General features: G+C 38.7%; 1 protein-coding gene across 2 annotated transcripts; it reads left to right on the top strand.

Annotated features, from left to right (window-relative positions):
- The first annotated feature begins 12,602 nt into the window (after positions 1–12,602).
- On the top strand, positions 12,603–21,859 carry LOC115681496 (transcriptional elongation regulator MINIYO). 2 transcript variants are annotated; one of them, XM_030605462.2, is made up of 11 exons: positions 12,603–12,786; positions 12,907–13,277; positions 13,709–14,855; positions 15,686–15,801; positions 15,968–16,155; positions 16,746–16,851; positions 16,930–17,187; positions 17,272–17,460; positions 17,560–19,872; positions 20,706–20,915; positions 21,352–21,859. In XM_030605462.2, exons 2-11 carry the CDS (start codon positions 13,047–13,049, stop codon positions 21,541–21,543), a joined length of 4,950 nt encoding a protein of 1,649 aa, XP_030461322.1. In that variant the 5' UTR covers positions 12,603–12,786; positions 12,907–13,046; the 3' UTR covers positions 21,544–21,859. The 2 variants fall into 2 exon arrangements, with proteins under 2 accessions (XP_030461322.1, XP_056164140.1); XM_056308165.1 differs by having other exon boundaries at positions 12,603–12,791.
- Positions 21,860–22,284: the final 425 nt, after the last annotated feature.

Here is a 22,284-nt window from a genome sequence, read left to right as displayed (position 1 = left end):
TTCCACATGTGTATGATTAACGAGATAAAAGAAATGGGACGGCAACGAACCTGGGACATCGCAACAATAACCCCCGATGACCACAGGTTGCTACACACTCAATAGGCATAGGGAAAAATTATGGCTCAGTTTGGTGGTTGGAGGGGAAAAATTGGGGCTCAGTGCCAAATTGGCAAGCATACTACTTATTCTCACCTTTATCTTGGCTTTGTTGACTCAAACTTGAGCCACTTCTACTTATTCTCCTCTCCATTGAAGATTGAGATCTTAATTTTGCTCCAAAATTGTCGGTTTGAATTAGGGTTGCAAGAAGAGTTAAATTTAGGACAAATCGGCAAGTATTTTGCTTATTCTCACTTTTTTCTCGGCTTTGTTGATATGAACTTGAGCTGCTTTCTCTTATTCTCCTCTCCATTGCAAGATTTAAATCTTAATTTTGCCCCCACAATCATCGGTTTGAATTTGGGTTTCAAGGAGAGGTGAATTTCGGTACAAATCGGGAAGCATTCTGTTTGGATTTAAAGAAGAGGGGAAATTCGGGGCTTGTCATCCGTAACAACGTCATTTAATGGCTTTTTCATACAATTTTGTCACGTTGGATTTCCGGCAAATCGCGTAGGTCAGAAAAAAAAAGTTAAAATACTACCACGTCGGATTTGACATCATAAATTGGAATTGATACTTAAGTGATCATTTTTTTATATTAAATAGCGCTTAACTAATCCCACAAAAAGTTTTAACACTAAAGTAAGCGCCATACAAAAATTATAATGTTTCTTATGTCCTTTTCCCCTAATACAATTGGTCCACTGTAAATAAATGAGTAAAGTCCATAAGATAGAGCGGGTGATGTTCGTGAGATATATCCAACCTTTTTTATGGTAATTATGAAGAATTGTTTGATGTTGCCTAGTGCACATGCGCTTTTATATGCGATACTCTTTTTAAAAGGGTACGTCACCCAAAAATTGATGGAATTGGAAATGGCATGTTTTTTTGCATTTAAAAAATCTAGAAAATTATGAAAAAAAAAAAACTTACATGTGAATCTACATGCCAACGGTTTGAGTGTTGTGAAAGTTTTGGGAGTTTTAGATTTAGCAAAAGTCAAAATGCGTGTGGCGTGAGATTTATATTAAAGAAAAAGTAAAAAGTAAATGTTAAATGTTCATCGAGATAGGGAGGAACAATTTGCATATAAATCATCAAATCACGTTGGACTTATCTGTAGCATTGCTTTTGTAGAGTTTACTTTCAAAACCACAACGATTCCAATAATTTAAGGGCCTAAGGATGGAAATTTGAGACATTACCAATTCATATGAAGCTATATAAATGTATATAAATGTGCTAAGCTCAATCTCATTCCGCAACCAATTACTTTGTTTATACAAGATAATTCATGTGCCGATATGATCGACAGTTGTGATCGATTCAATTTATGTGAATCCCTGAGTCTCTTGACATGTAAGGCCACATCTCTATCTAGTGCCTCTCTCCCGTATCTGTATAAGTAGTGTACTATTTAATCTCGTGAAGATTTGACAAAACGAAAATCTTGTGAGGATACCTGAACTTTAGTAAAATGTTCGATCTTTTCAAAAGGTGATACTATTAATAAACCTCATATGTTTGGTTTTTTTAAGGAAAAGCTTCATTTTCATGACAAGAGAAACGCGAATTTCAACATATAGAATGTTTACTTGAGTACCATAACTTTTAACCAATTACTTGAGTGCCATTATTTTTTAAAAACGTTCAAACAGATGTCGAAAATCCGACGTAATGTAGCATTTGTAGTAAATATTTTTAAAAGTTATGTCATTCAAGTGATCAATTAAAAAGTTATATAACACTCAAGTGATTAGAAAAAAAATTTATGGCACTCAAGCGATTTAAAAAAAAAAGTTATGGCACTCAAGTGAGCGTTATACGAAAATTACAGTACTCGGGGTTTTCGTGAAAATTAAAATGCGCAACTCATCTTGTCTATCAAAGTACTGAGAAAGCAACGGACACAAAAGATGAATAGAATGCAGTTCTCTAAGTTTCCTTTTCTTTCCAGCTTTTCAAGTGTTGTAGCTCGTAAAGAAAATATTTGACTGCCCATGGCAAGCCAAAGGAGAAAAGGTCAGTGTTTTGCGCGAGTCCAAAGTACCATCTACATTGACAAAAATTACCTAGCAATGGGCAATTAGACATATCTTTAACAATGTCAATTTATTTTCTTTACGAATTTAAGGTATCTAAGATGTCGAATGAAAATTAAAATTTCGAAAATGGAAAGTGAAAACATAACATTAACGATCATGTAACAACTACTCCAAATGGCATCTTTTCTTTTGGTTGGAAAAATTGACCGCTAGCCTATTAGGAATTTAGAAAGATCGGTCCACGACATTAGGGATGGAAACTAGCCTATAATACCGGAGGGTTCAATGGAGCAAAGCAAACTCCATCGCTCTTTAGGTCTCACCGTCTCTCTAGCTCCGATTTGATCGTGACCTTACAATGAGGTCGTGCTCAAGCGTTGAGCTTTCGACCTGACTCATGCTCCTGCACGGTTTGATGGCAAAGACGGCTTGCTAATGGTTTCTAGAGGGGGAAATGACACAAAAAGTCTTTGAACTTTGGACTAATGTATAATGTCATCCCTGAACTTTTTATTTGTTCACTATGAATCCTGAACTTTTGGTACATATTCAATTTATTCCCTGAATTAGATAATCTAGAGACTAAATTGAATCTAAGAATATAATAATATCAAAAGTTTAAAGATCACATTGAATAAATTAAAAGTTCAGGGATGACGTTGCACATTGGACCAAAGTTCTAGTGCTAATATGCAAATTTCAAGAACATCTGCAATGGTGAAACTTCTTCGTTTTTTAGTTTTTTGTTTATATTATTTTTCAGCCTATATTTTTGTTGTATTTGGTTCATTTCCTTGTTTTCCCTTTTAATGTTGCAAATATTGATGGATCTGAGTACTTCTAAAATATTTGAGTATTCGCAGATCCTTTAATGTTTACGATAGTAAAAGTTTATGTCATAGATATCTTCCAAGGCATGGTCTCTTATGTTAAATTTGATTAAATTTCTAACACCAGGAGAAATAACAAGAGATGTATTTTTCTAGTTTGATTCGTAAAGTATTATAGTAAATTCTCATCTGCTAATTTAATTCAATGTTTAAATTGTTTTTGATTGATTAGTTTTTTTTTTCAGTATGCTAATTTTTCATATTTTAGGGGAAAATTACTCAAAATTGGAGCCTAGGGTTAGGTGTGAGTTGAGTTGAGTCGGGTTGGGTATGTGTTGCAAAAATTGTGTTCTATAAAAATGAGTTGATTTGGATTAAATTGATTAATTTGGATAGGACTAATTTTCGATTCACCCAAATCCATCCTATCCACTCATTTGACAAGTGACAACCCACGGGGTAAGTACAACGCAAGTGCCATAACTTTTGTACGGAGGACACTTAAGTGCCATAACTTTTTTTTGGCTCACTTGAGTGCCATAACTTTAAAAAAAAAAGATCACTGAAGTGCCACTTACGAGCTGGTCGTGAGGGCCCAAAACCGCGGCTTTTCCGGCCGAACGGTGACCTTCTCGGCGAGGCGAGCACCACCAGCTTGAAGAGGGGGTGTCAGTGAATCATTCCATGGCCTCCGTTCGTCTCGAAATCTTCGCTTTAGCCTCCGTTGACGAAGGTAAAAATGCTTCGTAGTCACACAATTTATCGAACCGATTTGTGTGACTACGAAACATTTTTACCTTTGTCAACGAAGGCTAAAATGGAAATTTCGAGACGAACTGAGGCCATGGAATGAATCACCGACACCCCCTCTTCAAGCTGGTGGTGCTCGCCTCGCCGGGAAGGTCACCATTTGACCGGAAAAGCCGCTGTTTCAGGCCCTCATGACTAGCTTGTCAGAGGGGTTGGTCGTGAGAGCCCGAAACCGCGGCTTTTCCAGCCAAACGGTGACCTTCCCAGCGAGGCGAGCACCACCAGCTTGAAGAGGGGGTGTCGGTGAATCATTCCATGGCCTCCATTCGTCTCGAAATTTCCGTTTTAGCCTCCGTTGACGAAGGTAAAAATGCTTCGTAGTCACACAAATCGGCTCGATAAATGTGTGATTACGAAGCATTTTTACCTTCGTCAACGGAGGCTAAAACGGAAATTTCGAGATGAACGGAGGCCATGGAATGATTCACCGACACCCCCTCTTCAAGCTGGTGGTGCTCGCCTCACCGGGAAGGTCATTGTTCGGCCGGAAAAGCCGCGGTTTCGGGCCCTCACGACCAGCTCGTAAGTAGCACTTAAGTTATCTTTTTTTTTAAAGTTATGGCACTCAAGTGAGCCAAAAAAAAGTTATGGCACTTAAGTGTCCTCCGTACAAAAGTTATGGCACTTGCACTGTACTTACCCCGACAACTCACATATATAATGATTGATTAATCAATACTAATGGGTATCGAATACCATACTAAAAAGTTAAAAATTGAATTAAATGAATAAGTGGAGGAATAAAAACTTTATCAAACAGACCCTAAGTTTAGAAATTGTCAGACGTTAGAATCAAATTACTAAGCTAAGAATAAATTGAACGGTTCACGATCATTAGTTGCCCCACGAATTGTCATCGGATATTTGCTCAAATTTTTCACGTCGCCCTAGAAAAAAGTATATCCTACATGGTGAAATCAGACATTAAGATCGATTCTCTCCTTCATTGGCAACGGGAGATGAAGATATTTTTATCGATGCCGATTCGGCTGTCCTACCGTTTAGTACATGTAGCACATTTGGTAAGAATATAACGGGGCAATAAAAAATAAATAAAATATTCCTATTTGGGGAGGCCATCACGTCAGTTTCTTTTAATAGTATAATCGACCTTCCACACAAGTTGGACATTAAAAAAATAAAAGTACGTAATTTGATGGACTAAGATGAATTGGAATAAGACCTAATTCTTTTTATCTTATTTGAGCAACCTAACGAGCGGGGACCTTCACGGTAGCGTCGGCATCAAATGACGTCACGAGATGAGATCACGACGCTGACGTCGTCCGGTGGTCCGTCGCCATCGCCGTCCGTTTTAGGCGTTAAGTGAAATTTATTCCACTCTTTTCGGAGGTTGAAACCAAATTTTTTTCTAAGGGATCTTTTCAATTGAGAGAGACAGAGAGTTGCATGCTTGTACGCAATAATATAAGCACCGGTTTTGTCATTGTATGTAGGAAATACATTACTAATTTTTTTAAAAGTACATTATTAGATAATATATTCTGACAGACGTAATATAATATATTTAAATATACTCTAAATAGTACGATTTCTTAAAGAAAAAACCCGTCGTGATAATTATTTAGAGATACTCTTAACGATTATGTCCGAAAGGAAATCGATCTTTATGAAATTCGGTACAATAAGACGCATCGAATTGACCAAATATTTAGATTACATAATATTTGTCCGTTCACATGTTTCATTCTTGAGCTGATATATAATTACTTTTATGAGCTAAATGAATCTAGGTCAAACTATACCAAAAAAAAAACTGATTTAGGCGCATATATTTCAATGTACACCTTCCGTGGACTGTCAATATCTGCTCTCGATAAATACATAAACATAAAATTCCAGAAAACAATGTGTATCACCCCGCATAAAATGCCTCGAGAAATCAAACTTCCATTCACCAACTAACCAAGTGTTTTGCCGAAGTTCGATCATCGATGAATTATCTTTCACTGAAATTTGTTCTTAGGCTTTTTAAGATTCAAACGAGTTCTTGTAGCGATTCCGGACAAGAGTTATATAAATGGAAGGCAAGGAATAAACACGTTTTAATGGAATTTAATCACCGATGAAGCTCAATAACATAAAAAGTTTTGCCAAAATTTAATCAAAAGTGTGATGATAAAGCTACAACGTCTAAATTAATCGATAACAAAGATTCGGAAACTATAACTAAGATACATGCCGAAATTAATCGACAATAAGATATCTGAAACTACGACTAAAGTACGAGAATTGAAAGATATTTAAATTGCGAAAAAGTAAATATAAAGATAAATTTGCAAGAATGTTTAGATCTTTGATTAATTCTTATAGACTTTACAAAGAGTACGATATGGCTATTTAAAGCCTACAATCAACGGTTACAAACGGTGGTTACAACTTTGGAATTTAAATAAATAAATAACTTGTTACAAGAAGTTACCTCATCCACTAACTCCTATTATCTAGAACACTTATCCACGAAAAGTTATAAAAACTCTAAGATAGCGGCAATGACCAATGTCAATTGCTCCCGTCGATGGCTGATGATAAGTTTTTGAAGTCTTGAAGGTTCTCGTTGATAACTTTCCTATTGTGTCATCGATGAGTTCACTGTCGAGTTATCGATGCTCTTCAAGTTGTCGATTGTTCAGTTCATCGATGGCTTTTGCTGTTTACCAGACTCTGCTCTCATCGATCAAGTCTATTAATTATCGATAATAACCAAAAGTTAGTATTTTTTAGTACAAAGACCAAGAAAATAAAAACTAAATATTTCGTGTAATAAAAATTCGAATATATAATGTTGAACATGCGGAATCTTGGCCATGAACAAGTATAAAGTGGACATCAAGGCCAGTGCTCTCAACTGCTCCAGCATCGTCATTACAGTCGCGATACCCTTCGTCAGTTGTGACATCTTCCATCTCCAGTCTCCTCTGCTCGTGATTATGCATTGCATCATGGTCACAGCTCACCACTAAACTTCTCCCACCAATCCATCTTCTCTCGCTCCGTGTAATTGCAGTTCGAGATCTCCGGATCTCGGGTCGGAGATATCGAATCTTAATGGGGGAAGTAGCAGAAACAGTCGATCACGGGTTCCGCGACTCGACGCTCGACGACAATGCCGTCTTGACCAAGGTCACGCATGTCATCGTCGCCATCAAGACCAGCTCCGTCGCGGATGAGGCCACAGCCGTGGCGATGGCTGCCACTCGCGAGGCGAACCCTTGGGACGGGTGGCTCCCGATCACGGAGTCGAGGGGCGGCAGCACCGTGTCCGCGGTGTTCCACGCCCTGTGCTCCGGGATGGGGATCCAGGCGCTCATGCTTCCTGTTGCCTTCGCTTCTCTTGGTTGGTAAGCCAAAGTCATGTCGTGGCCTTTGAATTATTTTCAATTTTGTAATTCAGATGTGACTGGGGATTCAGTCATCTCTTGAATTCTAGATCTGGCTGCACGAGACTTTGTCTGTTGCTTGTTGGAGAATTCGGCCGCCGCCCAGACTTCTTTGGGGAGTACAATGTCACATATGTGTTTACCTAATTTCTTGATTTTGCTTAAGCGAAAAGAAAATGAGAGAAGAAGAATCTTCGATTTCTTTAGGGGTTTGATAAAAGTTTATTCATTGACTTGCACTCCCCGAAGTCTTTGAGTCTACGACAGGTTGGAAACCCAGGACTTAGAGAAATCAACACAAGAAGACCAAAAACTTTGGGTGAGTTTTTTTTTTTAAGGTGTGAATTCTTTATATGGATATTTTCATGGATTAATACCGTGAAAAACCTCAAACTCTGTGACAAATTTATTCCCAACTAATTTTTCAACCACAAAAAATCCAAAATTGGTACACTTGTGATAATTTCACCATCCGTTAGTTTTCATTAAACTTTACCATCAAATATTAGAGTTGGATAACACGTGTAAGTTGATGGGTGTACCAGTTTTGGGTTATATCCTTTGTCTGTAATATTTGTATCGGTTTGTGATTTTTCGTGGTATTAATTCAGTAATTTGTCATAAATATACCAGCTTTGGATTTTTGGTAGTCAAAAAATTAATTTGAGATAAATTTATCACATATATACCAATTTAGAGTTTTTCGTGGTCAAAAAATTAGTTTTTGGTAAATTTATCACAAATGTATCAGTTTGGCATTTTTTATGGTATTAACCCTATTTTAACTCTATGAACTAGAATTTTGTTTTAATTCTTAGATCGATGATCTTGCTAACGATATCTCTTCAATTCCGGTGGTTTTCCTCTTGGCGTTCTCATCCGCAAAAAAAAACAAGCTGTTAATAAATATTGTGGAAATTGGAGGCAAAATAATTCTCGACTTCACGCACGATCTTTCTCTTTGCACTGACGATGGACCTAATATTATTTTTTAAAGAAAATAGCATTTTTTGAGGTTCATGTTCTCATCCGCAAAAGAAGGGCTGATTTTTAGCTTTTGGCATTTCTACCTCCCTTTTATTGGCCGTACCATTCTCGACTTCGCGTATGATCTTTCTCTTCGCACCGCACCTGATGATATCTCTAAAGAAAAAATTCGTGTATTTAGGAATGCGATCATGTGATAGCAAAAAGGTCCTCATCCATGTATTACGCTCTTTTCTCATGGCCACACATCCATGTACTCCCACTAAGTTCGTCGGTACCACTTGTCCCAAAAATTTGGATTGCATGTCCTCGTGTTTGTAGACATTGTGTGGTGCTAGCCTAGAATCATGCTTGATTTGATTCTCGCCCCTTTTTATGTTATTAAAACCTCAACAGCCATATTTTCACTATACCATTAACAATCGAGTTCTATATATTTAGAACCAGTTTCATCAATTCGTCAAAAAGTTCAGAGACTACCCATATCAATTTTTATTATTTTAAGTTCTTTTTTTTTTGTCGAATATTATTTTAAGTTCAGACAGCAAGATATAGATATTTTTTCCCGTAAAAAATGGCCGCTACAAAGAAAAAATTTTAAAGAAAATTTTGACTATAAAATAAATTGACTTTTGGGTCTTTTTCGTTATTTTTATTTAAAGGTCGAGAAAGACATAGTTGCAAGTGGAGAATATCCAATATATTAAATGATCATGCTTTAAAAGCGAAACTGCTATTAATGAATTTGGATAAAAATGTCTATTTAACTTATCATTACCTATATTTGTTAATCTATCGAATTTGTTATTATTGAATATTATCTCATTATTCTTTTTTTTTCTAATTTTGAAGGGTCTGGGGAATCATAATTCTGTCCTTAGGTTTTCTATGGCAACTGTACACCGTATGGGCTCTCGTGCAGCTCCATGAATCAGTTCCTGGGACCCGCTACAGCAGATTCCTCCACCTCTCCATTGCTGCCTCCGGTAAGCCGTTATGTATTTAAATATTTGTTATCACGTGAAATAATTACAATAAAAAAGATTAGTATTTCCAAATATTCTATTTTAACGCGGGAGTTTAAGAATCGTTAGTGTAAGTCCACTCTGACGTTGTTTTGATTTTTGGGGTGCATTTGCTTGTAAGTTTTTCACGATTATTATTCATAATTAGGCAAATTAATGTAACAATAATTAAATTTAATGGTATCTTCAAAATAAAATTTCAGGACCAGGGTTGGGAAAATTGCTTGCCATATTCCCCGTGATGTACCTATCGGGGGGCACGTGCGTGATGATGGTCATCACCGGAGGCGGGGCCATGGAGCTTCTCTTCAAGACCATGTGCGGCGGAGATAAAATTGGCGTGGTGTTGTGGGTGGTGATGGTGGTCACAGCGATCTGGGTATTAGTTGATAGAGGGATTAATGCTAACTTCTTCCATCCTTTAGCGTGACTTGGAAAAATATATAACAAATTGGTTCTCTTAGAAGAATTCCAGCCAAGAAAAAATTGGATTTGTCAAAAGAAAATGTGAGACAAAGGACTAATCAAGAAGAGTTTATACTGATATAAGCGTGGGTGCATTGTAAAATATTGAGTAGCATCCATGAATAAGAATTCAAGTTTTGAATAAGAATTTCATTTTAAGTGTTCCAACATTTGTTAAGCAACCAATTAAGAAAATCTTACAGTTTTCAATACATTAACGGTTCTTGTGCTATACACAATCAGTACTTTGAAAAATGTTCCATAAGTATGCTTAACTAGCCAGCACCTAGTGTAGCACCTCGGATTTGCAAACTTGGTTGCAACCTAGTAGCATCCACAGTTTGTAGGATCTCCCCAAATCCTATAATTGAGTAGTCTATAGAATACATATGATAAAAATTTACAAACCAAATTAGAGTTTCCATCAATTGATCTGGGAAAATCCTAAGTCAGAATGGACATTTGAGGAAGTCAAATTACCTAAGGAAATGAAAGAAACTAGTCTACAAGAACTACAAGTCTTAAGTGCGAGGTTCGGTTATGATTAAGAGGTTTGGTTATGCATCCAAAGAATTAACATCCCATGACGCCCTTTCCATCCATACTTTGGTGTAGTCCTAAATCTCTCATCATTTTGCTTCTTAAGTAGGCATGATGTTTTGTTTAAAGACCTAAAATAGCGCCAAAACACTTATTCAACTTGTTTATCATATTTCAACACATTTTTAGTGTAGTGGCATGACTCTGCGTGAGTGTGGATGCATGAGACACAAATGAAAAACGAATGACGTGCAATAGCAAGGAAAAATCAAGAACCAAAAAAGATATTGCAACATCGAGATTGCAAGTATGACATGAGATGGCAATTTATACTTGCGGCATAACATGGCAAGTTAAATTGCAAAAGCAGTATGAGAAGGACATGACATGGCAATGTAAACTAGTATCGTGGTGTAAATGTGACATAACAATTACATGGCTATACGTATTTGCAGCATGACATAGAGATTTTGAATGAAAATGGTATGCCAATATGTGCTTGCAGCACGACATGACAAATTAGAATACAAACCTGAAATGAAAGTTGTTATGGCTAAACTGGACCCGTCAAAGAAAATGAGAGAGACAAAAAACTATGAAGAATTGGTCTGTTGTAAATAAATGAGTAGATTCCATGAGATAAAGCGGGTAATTGATCTCCTGAGATATATCCGGCCTTTAATTTTACGATAATTATGAAGAATTGTTTGATGTTGCCTAGAGCACGTGTGCTTTTATTTGTGATAGACTCTTTTTAAAAGGGCATGTCACTAAAAAATAACGATGGAATTAGAAATGGCATGTTTGTTTGCATTTGAAAAACTTAGAAAATTACGAAAAAAGTTATATGTGAATCAACGTACCAACAGTTTAAGTATGGTGAAAGTTTCGGGAGTTCTGAATTTAGTAAAAGTCAAAAGGCGTGCACCGCAACATTTAGATTAAAGAAAAATTAAAAAGTAAAAGGTAAATGTTCATTGGAGGAACAATTTGCATATGAATAATCAAATCACGTTCGATTTATCTGTAGCATTGCATTTATAGAGTTTACTTTCAAAACCAGAACGATTCCAACAGATTTAATGGCCTGAGGATGGAAATTTGATACATGTCCAATTCACATGAAACTATATAAATGTAGTTAAATGTGCTATGTGAGCTCAGTCTCATTCCTCGACCAATTAGTTTGTTTATACAAGATAATTCGTGTGCCGATATGATTAATTGTTGTGATCAATTCAATTTAGGTGAACCCGTGGATCAGCCACATCTGAAGCTACATCTCTATCCAATGCGTCTCTCTCAAATTTGATGTAATCAAATCCTAAAATTTGTTGAGTTGGTGCAATCAAGTGCTTCCATTAAATCCGTCCAACTTTTTTTCATTGATAAATGGAAAATGCTAACAAGTTTTAGGACTCGATTACACTGATTGGCAAGTTTTAAAACTTGATTGCATTTTTTAAAAGTTTTCAAATTCAATTACACTTTTGTGACAAGTTTTAGAACTTTCAAATCCACTTATCCCAATAATATACTATTCAATCTTGTGAAGAAACCTACAAATTAGTAAAATGTTCGACCTTTTTAAAAGGTGATACTATTAATAAACCTCATATGTTATACATTTTTTTTTAAGTAAAAGCTTCATTTTCATGACAAGAGAAACGCGAATTTCGACCTACAACATGTTAATCCCACTTCGAGAAATAGATTTAAGAATAGCTATAGAGTGCTTTTTTAATTACTTTCACCATTTAAATAACAATTTCGTTTTAAGTGTCTTAGGGACGTTTGCTAAGCAATAAATTAATAAAATTTTATAGTTTTCAATACATTAACTGTTCCTGTGTTATGCACAATCGATGCTTCGAAAGATTGAATTATTCCAGGTTAAGTAACTAAACCAACATCTTCTAATGTAGCACTTCGGATTATGCAAGCTACTAGGGTGACAGGTGAGTAGCGCCCACGGTTTCCAGGATCTTTTCCAGATACTTAGAATGGGGGTAGTCTATAGGATACATGTGGTAAAAATTTACAAACCAAACCAGAGTTGTCATCGATCGGTCTCGAAAAATCTCAATTGGACATTTAAGGAAGCCAAACTAAGGAAACCGATCTATAAGGACTAGAAGTCTGAAGTTCGAGCATTCAGCAAGCGTGCCATAGATTTATCAGCAATGCGTGCGATAAATTAACATCCCCGCGCCATCTCATCCGGTGACATGGCGCTTGCAAACCGCCGAATATTTTCTCCTTGTGTTAGGCCAACTCCTAAATCATTCATCAATTAGCTTCCTAAAGAGGCATGAGATGACCGACCAAAAAAAAAAAAAAGAGGCATGAGATGGTTCTTGTTTTAAAGACCTAAAAAATTGTGGCCAAACACGCTCAAAGCAGAGAGCGCGAGCCGCGTTCGCTCCTGCCCTGCCTATTCCTCCGCCGCCGTCTCCGAGCCGCCGCGCCTCCCCTGTCCGTCGCCGGTGCTCATCTTCACCGGAGACGCCGTCTGGAGCCTCGTCGCGCGGTCCGGCCAGTGATCGCGGTCGGGATTCCTCCTCGGCAAGGCAAGGTAAGGTTGAAGACGTTGCCCTAGCATTGCATAGTCCAGACGCCCACCATCCGTTCGACGAAATGTTCAAGTTAAACCAGAACACGCCACCGCTTACTGTTCAATGTCTTGCCTCCCCAGGTGAAGAGCTCTGCACTTCCTGCTCTCTCGAATCGGCGCCACCACCTCTGGCAAGAAGCAGCCAGAGCTTGGTTCGAACTTGAAGAAGACGTCGGAGTTGCTCGAGAACAGCAGCGCGGAGGACGTTGAAGAAGGCGGCCATGGACAAGCGAAAGAGCAGCGGGTCGGGAAGACAGAAAATCCCACCTCGCCACAAGATATCCGGGACCGGCGAGCCCCAAATCAACGAGGACAACGCCTCGATGCTCATCGGAAGCATAGTCGAAAAGGGCGTTTCCGACGTCCCCGAGACCAAGACCCTCGCCCCAACCCCTCCTCCGAGGGCCACCGTCCTTCCTTTCCCGGTTGCGCGACACCGTTCTCACGGCCCCGTAAGTTCCTGAGCTTATGCTTCTTCTGGGCAATGGAATTTGAAAATTTGCTGCTCTCTTGGTTTATTGAGCAATGGAAGCAATACAGGGAGCTTCGGACACGTCATTGGTCCTGCTTCAGTGTTCTTGATTCAGTGAAGTGAGGGAAATGGATGAGTGTTAAGGTCGGGAATTTAGTGTTTTTGGTCCATATATATAGCCATCGGTTTAAGGGCAGGTTTGGAACGTGTTTCAAATAGGTTGGAATGTGTAGGAGGAAAGGCATTGTTGGAGTTTTAGTTTTGAGTAGGGAGCCTGAAGAAGGTAAACTCCTAGTATGGCATTTGGTTATTAGTTGAGTTTGAGGCTCCTTTTTTTGGGGGGGAAATGATAGAACAAGGAACGTTCCTTTGTATTCAATTTTTTGTTGATAATGAAATGTTAATCTGCAGCATTGGGGTCCAGTTGGCACGAGATGGGATGAAGATCACGACAGTGATGATCATAATGAGGATGCTGAAGAATATAGGAGACTTGCTGCTTCTGAGCGAATTGCAGCTTTTGCTAGACCAGTTCAAAGAAAGGAGAAGAAGGAATTGAACTTACACAATTGGAGGGAGATTGCCGCAGGAAATGATTCCTCTTTCAGTAGTAAAAATATAAAGCATCGATCCACAGGGGCTGAAGCGCGAAATAGTAGTAGAGAGGTGAGCAAAAGTGAAAATAAGCGAAATCTCATGGATGATACATCTTTAAGTGGTGCAGTTCCTATGGAAGTAGATGCAAAACCACTCTCAAAATTTGAGCCTATGTATAAAACTGATGGGGCCATCACAGATGGTAAGACTTCTGCATTAATGCAAAGTGATACGGGTAAAGGTACTCAAGTTCAGGGATGTTCTCTTGATGGTGACAAGAAGGCTGAGGCTGCTTATTTACTTAGAGATTCAGGGTCTAAGCATATTAGTAGTGGAACTGGTGCAGTGAAAGTTTCAAGCAATGAATCTGTAAGAATGCTGACCGAGGCAAAAGAGTTAAGTTCCTCATTCCTTGATCATTCCAGAGAGAAGGAAAACCAATCGTCAAGCTTGCCTACAGCCTCCTTGTTTAGATCCAACGTCGGTGATGATGGGCATAGTCATTCTTCTCTCGAGAGTCAAATCGATGCTGAGAACTGCGCCAGATTACAGAGTATGTCTCCTGACGAAATTGCTGAAGCTCAGGCTGAGATAATGAAGAAGATGGACCCTTCGTTGCTTAAGTTGCTAAAAAGAAGGGGTCAAGAGAAATTTAAGAAGCAAAACTTGTCAGGCTCTCAGATAGCTACAGATGCAACATTGGGTAGTCCATTAGTTGCGGATCAGTCTCTTCAGAATGCAGAATCACAGAATACGAGGGACAGAGTATCTAATTTGGCATCATCAGAGACTGTAAAAGATAGCCAAAGTCATCAGGATCATGCTGGTGTCCAGAATGTTGGACCAAGAGATGGCAGTTTGTGGAATGCTTGGACTGTTAGGGTTGAGGCTGTACGAAAATTGAGATTTTCATTAGATGGATATGTCATTCAGAGTGAAATTGACCCAGTTGCGGGGACTGGTAAGTAAATTGCTTATATAATCTCTTCCAGCCAGTGTCTCTTGCTATGCATCTCTTTTGGTGCCTTTTGAGTCCAGATGATGGTTCCTTCTCCAGAAGTAAGATAAATAGTTATTCAGTCAGTTCACATGTTTTTAGTCATTACAAGTGGGGTTGACATTCACTGGTCACCCTAATGCACCAGTCACTTAATGATGATGATGAACGACTTTAGCTAGTTCATGCACTAGTCACACTAATGAGTCTCTATATAGTACCTAAGGTACTATAGCTTAAGTTCTTTAGCTTGACCTATTCTTTTTCATGGAATTATGCAAGAATGTTGCATGGGCATCTTCAGCAACTGATTCGAGTACCAAAAATTCACTTTTTGGCTGAATGTTGCTGCAGACTGCAATTTTTTGAGCTGCTATAGACTTTGACCTGTATAAGAACTTTGATTCAAATTGATGCCTATAGAATTTAGGATCAGCTTTCATTCCTTGATAAAAACAAGTAGGATGAGCTTTCTTTATAAGTGCCCTCTCTTTCAACCTTAAATCGCACCCTTATGTCAACCTATGGTCGAAAACCACTTTTTTCTGTTCCCAGATAGCTGCACCAGGGTGTGGTCTGATTAGCTCCCCAGATTTCATTTGGTGAATTTTTTTGAAGTGTATGTTTCAATAATGTACTTTCTTGTCTAGATCCCTCGTATAATTGGATCAGAGTATGGCGTGCTCTATGATTGAGTCCTAAGTGTGCATTAGAGGAATTTTTCAATGCTTAAGAATTATTTCGAGTTATGTCTAGTTTCTGTGATTATATCACTTATTGAGACTATTCTTCAGGTCTGAACAGGCAGAATGCTGATAGTGTTGCTGAGCGAGACTTCTTGAGGACTGAAGGTGACCCTGGTGCTGCAGGTTATACTATCAAAGAAGCAGTGGCACTTACAAGAAGTGTGGTAAGTTGCCTTTTATATCGGTGCTTAGCTAACATAGACTCAAAGCTAATCAGATAGTTTTTGCTTTCTCATTAGTGTTCTTTTTTAAGTTCATATCCTTTGCTTCTAAGTTACAAGAACCTTCTTCGCTACTGGCATTTTGGTAAATAATGAATTGATGCTTCAGGTTCCGGGACAACGGGCCCTTGCACTTCATCTTCTCGCTACTGTACTTGACAAGGCAATGCACATTATTTGTCGGGATCAAGTTGATCTTGTTACTCGATATTCTAATGTTGATGAGGATTCAGTCGATTGGGAGGCTGTCTGGGCATTTGCACTCGGTCCAGAACCTGAACTTGTCTTAACATTGAGGTGATCTATATTGCATATGTTTTGTCATCGTCCTTCCTTCATATTGTTAGTCAATGAGCAGTGGATATGGCCTTGACTTCCATGTTATTACTAGAAAGATTTTTATTTAAATTTTCTGGTGCTATGCTCGTACATACAAAAAATTCTGAGCCATACTGCTGACATGAGCTCCTGTATTTCCTGAAAAAGAGCTTACACTTATGGGGAAATTGCAGAGTCTTCTAATCTGTTATTTTGTTGTTTACATTTTTACTGGAGCAATAGTTGTTCTGTTATAGGTACACTCCGCAACATGTTGAATCAGTTTTCCAGTGTCGGCAGTCTATACATTGGCTTTATAGGAATTAGTCAGTATTTGAGTATCCCTTTCCTTTTTGGGGGAACCTTTCGGGAATCTAAGTAACAAGGTTGCTTGGTTATGGCCTGAGCTGCTTCTAACTAATTTTATGCTGCTTTCTTTAGCTTCTTTGGATGATACATTCTATAGCGAGGATTATCACTCCCAAAAGGCTCCATATATCTAAGTTTTTATATCATATGCAACCATTTGAAAAAAGTTAGAAATGTACTCTAATGATGTGTATTTGTAGGATGTGTCTTGATGACAACCACAATTCCGTGGTTTTGGCATGTGCAAGGGTAATTGAGTGCATACTCTGCTCTGATTTGAACGAGAACTTCTTTGACAAATTGGAGGTAAAATTTTCTTCAGAGATTCTTATCATTCTTATAACGCTTCATTTGGTTGAGTTTAAGTTATATATGTTCTTTCAGAGAATGAGTATGCATGGAAAGTATCTCTACACTGCCCCAGTTTTTCGGAGTAAACCAGAAATTGATGGTGGTTTGCTTCATGGTGGGTTTTGGAAGTACAGTGCTAAATCTTCTAATGTTCTTCCTATGGAAGAAATACCTGATGATGAATCTGAGGGGAAGCGCACTATTCAGGATGATATTGTGGTTGCTGGTCAAGATTTTATTGCAGGTTTCGTCAGGATGGGAGTTCTGCCAAGAATTCGTTATATCTTGGAGGTAGCATGATCTAACTATTATGTCAGTTTCAGCCTGTTTACTTCGTATAGAAATCATTTTGTTTCTTCAAATGGATGGTTTCAGACAGATCCGGCCGAAGCTCTGGAAGAACGGATGATCTCTATTCTAATTGCAATAGCAAGGCATTCGCTAACTGCTTCAAGTGCTATCATGGACTGTCCAAGGCTCATCCAAATAGTTGTCCACAGATTTTCCATGAAAAGCAGTATGGAAATTCAGCCTTCCAAGATAAAATCTGTTACACTTCTAAGGGTATGTCATCAGTTCATCTGACATCTTGCACTAGTCTTAATCTTTCACGGGACAATTGGTGTTTAGCCAGTAACTCATTTCTGTTTAACTTTTGAACAGGTTTTGGCACAATCTAATAGGAAGTATTGCATTGATCTTATAAGCAGTGGAACACTCCACGCTATGATATGGCAGTTGTATCAACCTGCACATTCCCTTGACCAGTGGATTAAACTGGGAAAGGAGCGCTGCAAACTCTCCTCATCTCTGATGATTGAACAATTGCGTCTGTGGAGGACTTGCATAGAGTATGGATATTGTGTCTCACACTTCTCAGATATCTTTCATTCCATGTGTTTGTGGTTGAATCCACCTTCCATGGAGAAACTGTTGGAGAACAATATCACGAGAGAAGTCGCTTCAATCTCTGATGAGGCATACCTTGTTCTGGCAGCTTTAGCTCGTAGGCTTCCAATGTTTCATTCACAGAAGCATACGGGCAATCAAAATACAGAGTGCACTGGAAATAACACTGAATCATGGTCTTGGAGTCACGTTACCCCAATGGTTGATCTTGGAATAAAGTGGATAGAATGGATGAATGATTCTTGCATCTCTCAGTTCTTTGAGTCGCAAAGTGGTATGAAAAATGACCTGAGAAGTCGATCTCTGACATCCTTATTGTGGGTTTATTCTTCTGTCATGCACATGCTATCTGTTGTTCTTGAAAGAGTGGGGCCAGACAAAACAATCATTAACTCCAATGATGGCAAATTACTGCCTTGGCTTCCCGAGTTTGTCCCAAAAGTTGGTTTAGAGATTATTCGGCAAGGGTTATTTAGCTCTTTGAATGACAGCATAGAAAATGGAACAGATTCTGAAAGAGTTGGTTCCTTCATCAAAAAGTTGTCTCATTTGAGACTTCAAAATGAAAGTGAGACCTCTTTGGCTTCTGTTTGCTGTCTCCATGGATTTGTGCAGTTGATGGTTGAGATTGATTGCTTGATCCAGTTAGCCAAGGCTGGAATGCCTAGTCCTCCAACAAGAGGACTCTCCGTGTCAGCAGAAGAGACAATTCTTGAGGATGGTATGCTCAATGGTTCTCTTGTTGATCTGCAGAAGGTGCTTGACATCCTTTCGAACAAAATTGCTTCTGAATGGCAGTCAATCCAATCCATAGAGACGTTTGGGAGAGGAGGTCTTGCTCCAGGAGTTGGGGTTGGGTGGGGTGCTTCTCATGGAGGATATTGGTCAAGACGGGTCCTTTTGGCACAAAAGGATGCAGGTCTTCTCGTATACTTGCTTGGAAATGTTCCACTGTCGTCAGTTGATCATGTAGCCTTTAGTGAGGGCCAAGCCATTGTTTTGCAAAGAGTTAATGGTGCCTTAGGAACTTGTTTGACTGCTGGGCCAAGGGATGGGGTAGTTGTAGAGAAGGCATTTGACTTTTTGTTCCGAGTCCCTGTTCTAATGTGCTTGAATACCTCTATTCAGCACTTTTTTTCTCTTAGCAGGAGGTCTCTGATGTGGGAGTATAGTGAAGAGGACCTACATCATTTTAGCAAATTATTATCTTCTCATTTCAGAAAAAGATGGTTGTGTGCAAAGAAAAAGGCAAGATCCATAGAGGACGGTAAGACTACCATGCATAAAGCAAATAAAAGCGGTAGTATATCTCTTGAAACCATTCATGAGGATATGGACATGTCAGATGAGAAAGCAGAACATATGCCTTGTACTAATTTGACTATGGAGTGGGCTTACCAGAGACTGCCACTTCCCATGCATTGGTTCATCAGCCCAATGAGTTCATTAGGGGATGGCAAGCAGAGTACAGATCAGAAAGTTTCTGGTGCCATTAATCCTGTTCAGGATCATGATGATCTATCTGAAGTTGCTAAAGCTGGAATGTTCTTTCTATTAGGCCTAGAGGCAATGTCTTGTTCGGGATGCTCAGATATCACTTCTCCTGCTCAACATGTGTCACTAGTTTGGAAATTCCATTCCTTGTCTATGATCTTACTTGTTGGGTTGGCTGTGCTTGAAGAGCAGAGAAGTAGGGATGTTTATGAAGCTTTACAAGAACTCTTTGGACAGTTTCTTGATCGACAAATATTAAGTAGAAGTGTTAGACATTCTCTGAAAGACAAGCCTGAAATGGAAAGCGCAAATAAATGGGAATTGTTAAGTTTTGGATCAGAAATTCATGATAGTTACTCAACGTTTATTGAAACTCTTGTGGAGCAATTTGCTGCAGTATCCTATGGTGATCTGCTGTATGGTCGTCAAGTCGCGATGTACCTTCACCGCCATGTGGAAGTTTCTGTAAGACTCGCTGCATGGAATGCACTGTCTAATTCTCGGGTTCTTGATCTTCTGCCTCCTTTGGATAAGTGCCTAGCAAATGCTGAAGGTTATCTTGAACCTCCTGAGGTATTATTCATGAACATATTTGTTCTTTTCTTCTTCTGTTGTTAGGTCGAACATCATGAACATGTTCAAGCAGTTTAACTATGGTAATGGTTTGTTTTTCTTAAAGTATATGTTTTGCCCATATTGCTCAAAATGGGGTTAGTGGGTCTTATATATGTATAGTCTCCTCCATCTGTAAGCTTAAATTTTTGGGTTGAACTTTCTACCTACTTTTGATCCTTCATGTCTCATTTAATACGTCAATTCGAGTGTGTATTTATTTATTTATCTCATTCCCTGTTCACTCATTCTAGGAGCAAGAAAAATTGTCTTGTATTCTACATGTTTTGGTTTCTACTTCATGTGCAAGATAGTTGTCTTGCCATTCTCCATTCCGGTTCACATGTGAGAGGGGATCTTAAATATGGGAATCTAATGGGCCTTATTATATGCTGTCTCCCTTCACCTAATTGCTTCAGGGTTTTTGTTGGACTTTCAAACCATTCAGTTCTAAAGTGGCTGCTGGCCATCACAAGTACTTCTCTTGTTGAACTGAATCTTATTCTATGCAGTTGTGACTTGCTTTTCTCTATTCTTTTTTTTTTGGGCAGACCAAAAAAACATACAGTTTTTTGACTCGTTAGATTTATGATGAACTCTAGATGTAGGGTACATATCGTCAATGGGTAAACGCTTTTTTTTTTTTTTAAACTTCTGAAGTTCTCAAATTACAGAAGCTGCTGTGCCATTCATATTACACCATTCTCTGTGGAATAACTTCATCTGAGGGTATTGTGTAAATGCTCACAGGCTTGTATTGAGGTCCTTGATGAGTTTTATATCTTTATTCGCAGGATGATGAACACATCTTAGAAGCATATGTAAAGTCATGGGTTTCTGGAGCACTGGAAAGAGCTGCTGCTAGAGGATCACTAGCATTAACGCTTGTCTTGCACCACATCTCATCATTCATTTTCCTTGATCATGGAAAAGATCTTGTTTTGCTGCGAAATAAGTTAGTGAAGTCCCTGTTGCGAGATTGCTCCAGGAAGCAACAACATGAGGTATGCAATTCTGTAGAGCAGTTGAATGTTAAGCAAAATCTTGTAAAAAGTGGATGTGACTATTGACTACTTTGTTCAGTCTACTGGTTAGCCTTACTTTTCTTGTGTGAGGAGAGGGCAATTTTTTGTTGACCTCTTTCTGCTGGATGACTATGTACGACTCATATGACAGTTATCATTTAGGGCCACCATTGTTAAAGGTTGAAATTGTGCAAAGAGATCAAACACTCACTATCTGTTTTTTTCTAGATAAAATTATGAGGGAGGGGATGGTGGGGTTCAGGAGATACCTTTTCTGCAACGACTGTTTGTATGCAAAGTAGATCACGGTTATAATTTTACGAGTATCTCTCTGTTTAGGAAGAGGCATGTAAGTAATCGTTCTAGTGAAATTTTTAGTATGAATTTGACTTGTCAATGGGATTCGTTACCGCAGGGAATGATGATGGATCTCATCCGGTACAATAAGTCATCGCCATCCAAAATGACTGCACAAGATGAGGGTGCATCGCAAGCAAGCACCGTCCATGGGAGGCTCGAAGTACTCAAAGCGGCTTGTGAAGGAAACACGTCTCTCTTGGCTGAAGTGGAAAAGCTAAGATCCAAGTTTCGCCAACTTGAGAGGTGACTTGACCTAATCATACTCTCTGGAGGGTGCATTCGAATCAAGCACTGTCCACCGGTGGCTCGAAGCACTCGAAGAGGTTTGTGAAGGAAATCCCTCCCCCTTGGCTGAAGTGGAAAAGCTAAAGTTCAAAGTTTCCCCAACTCCAGAGGTGACTTGACCTAATTATACTCTCTGTACAGTGTACATGTATGGTTTTTCACACCTTTTTGAGCTTTCGGAGTTGGGACTGGGAGGGACCAGAAGAGCTTGTCGTCCCTGTAATTTTTGGTCAAATGGGAATGAGAAAAATAGTAATGGCAAATGAAAGTTTTATTCATTTTTTTTTCTTCTTTTTACCACTTTGAAAAATGTTCACTGCTTCCTCAGTTTTGGATTTAAACATCAGCTTGACGTAATCGGCATAATGTTGATGAAATTTGGAGGGAAATTACTACTAGCTGAGTTTTGAGGATTCAAGGTATTTACTACTGGTGATTTGATAGTCTAATGACAAATTTGTTAAACCCCTCAATTTGCCCAAAGTCCAAAGCAAAGGGGCAAATGCTTTGGGTTATACCAAGGTAAACTGTGACCTGAAGTTCAATTTTTTTTTACCATATACCATAACTTTCACCTAATGGACTCCAGGAGGTTCGATGATGCTTTGTAAAGCATTCTCACAGACACTACCTGAGACTCCAGTTTTGAGGGGACAATTATCAAAGCAGTCCTAGATTTATTGTAATCATGCCAATTCAATCA

Source organism: Syzygium oleosum, unplaced genomic scaffold, assembly GCF_021117445.2.
Source record: "Syzygium oleosum isolate NSW1041296 unplaced genomic scaffold, Sole_v2.1 Sole_v2.02, whole genome shotgun sequence".
Taxonomy (NCBI): domain Eukaryota; kingdom Viridiplantae; phylum Streptophyta; class Magnoliopsida; order Myrtales; family Myrtaceae; genus Syzygium; species Syzygium oleosum.
Note: the sequence above shows the minus strand (reverse complement) of the source record. Positions and strands in the feature narration are given on the sequence as shown.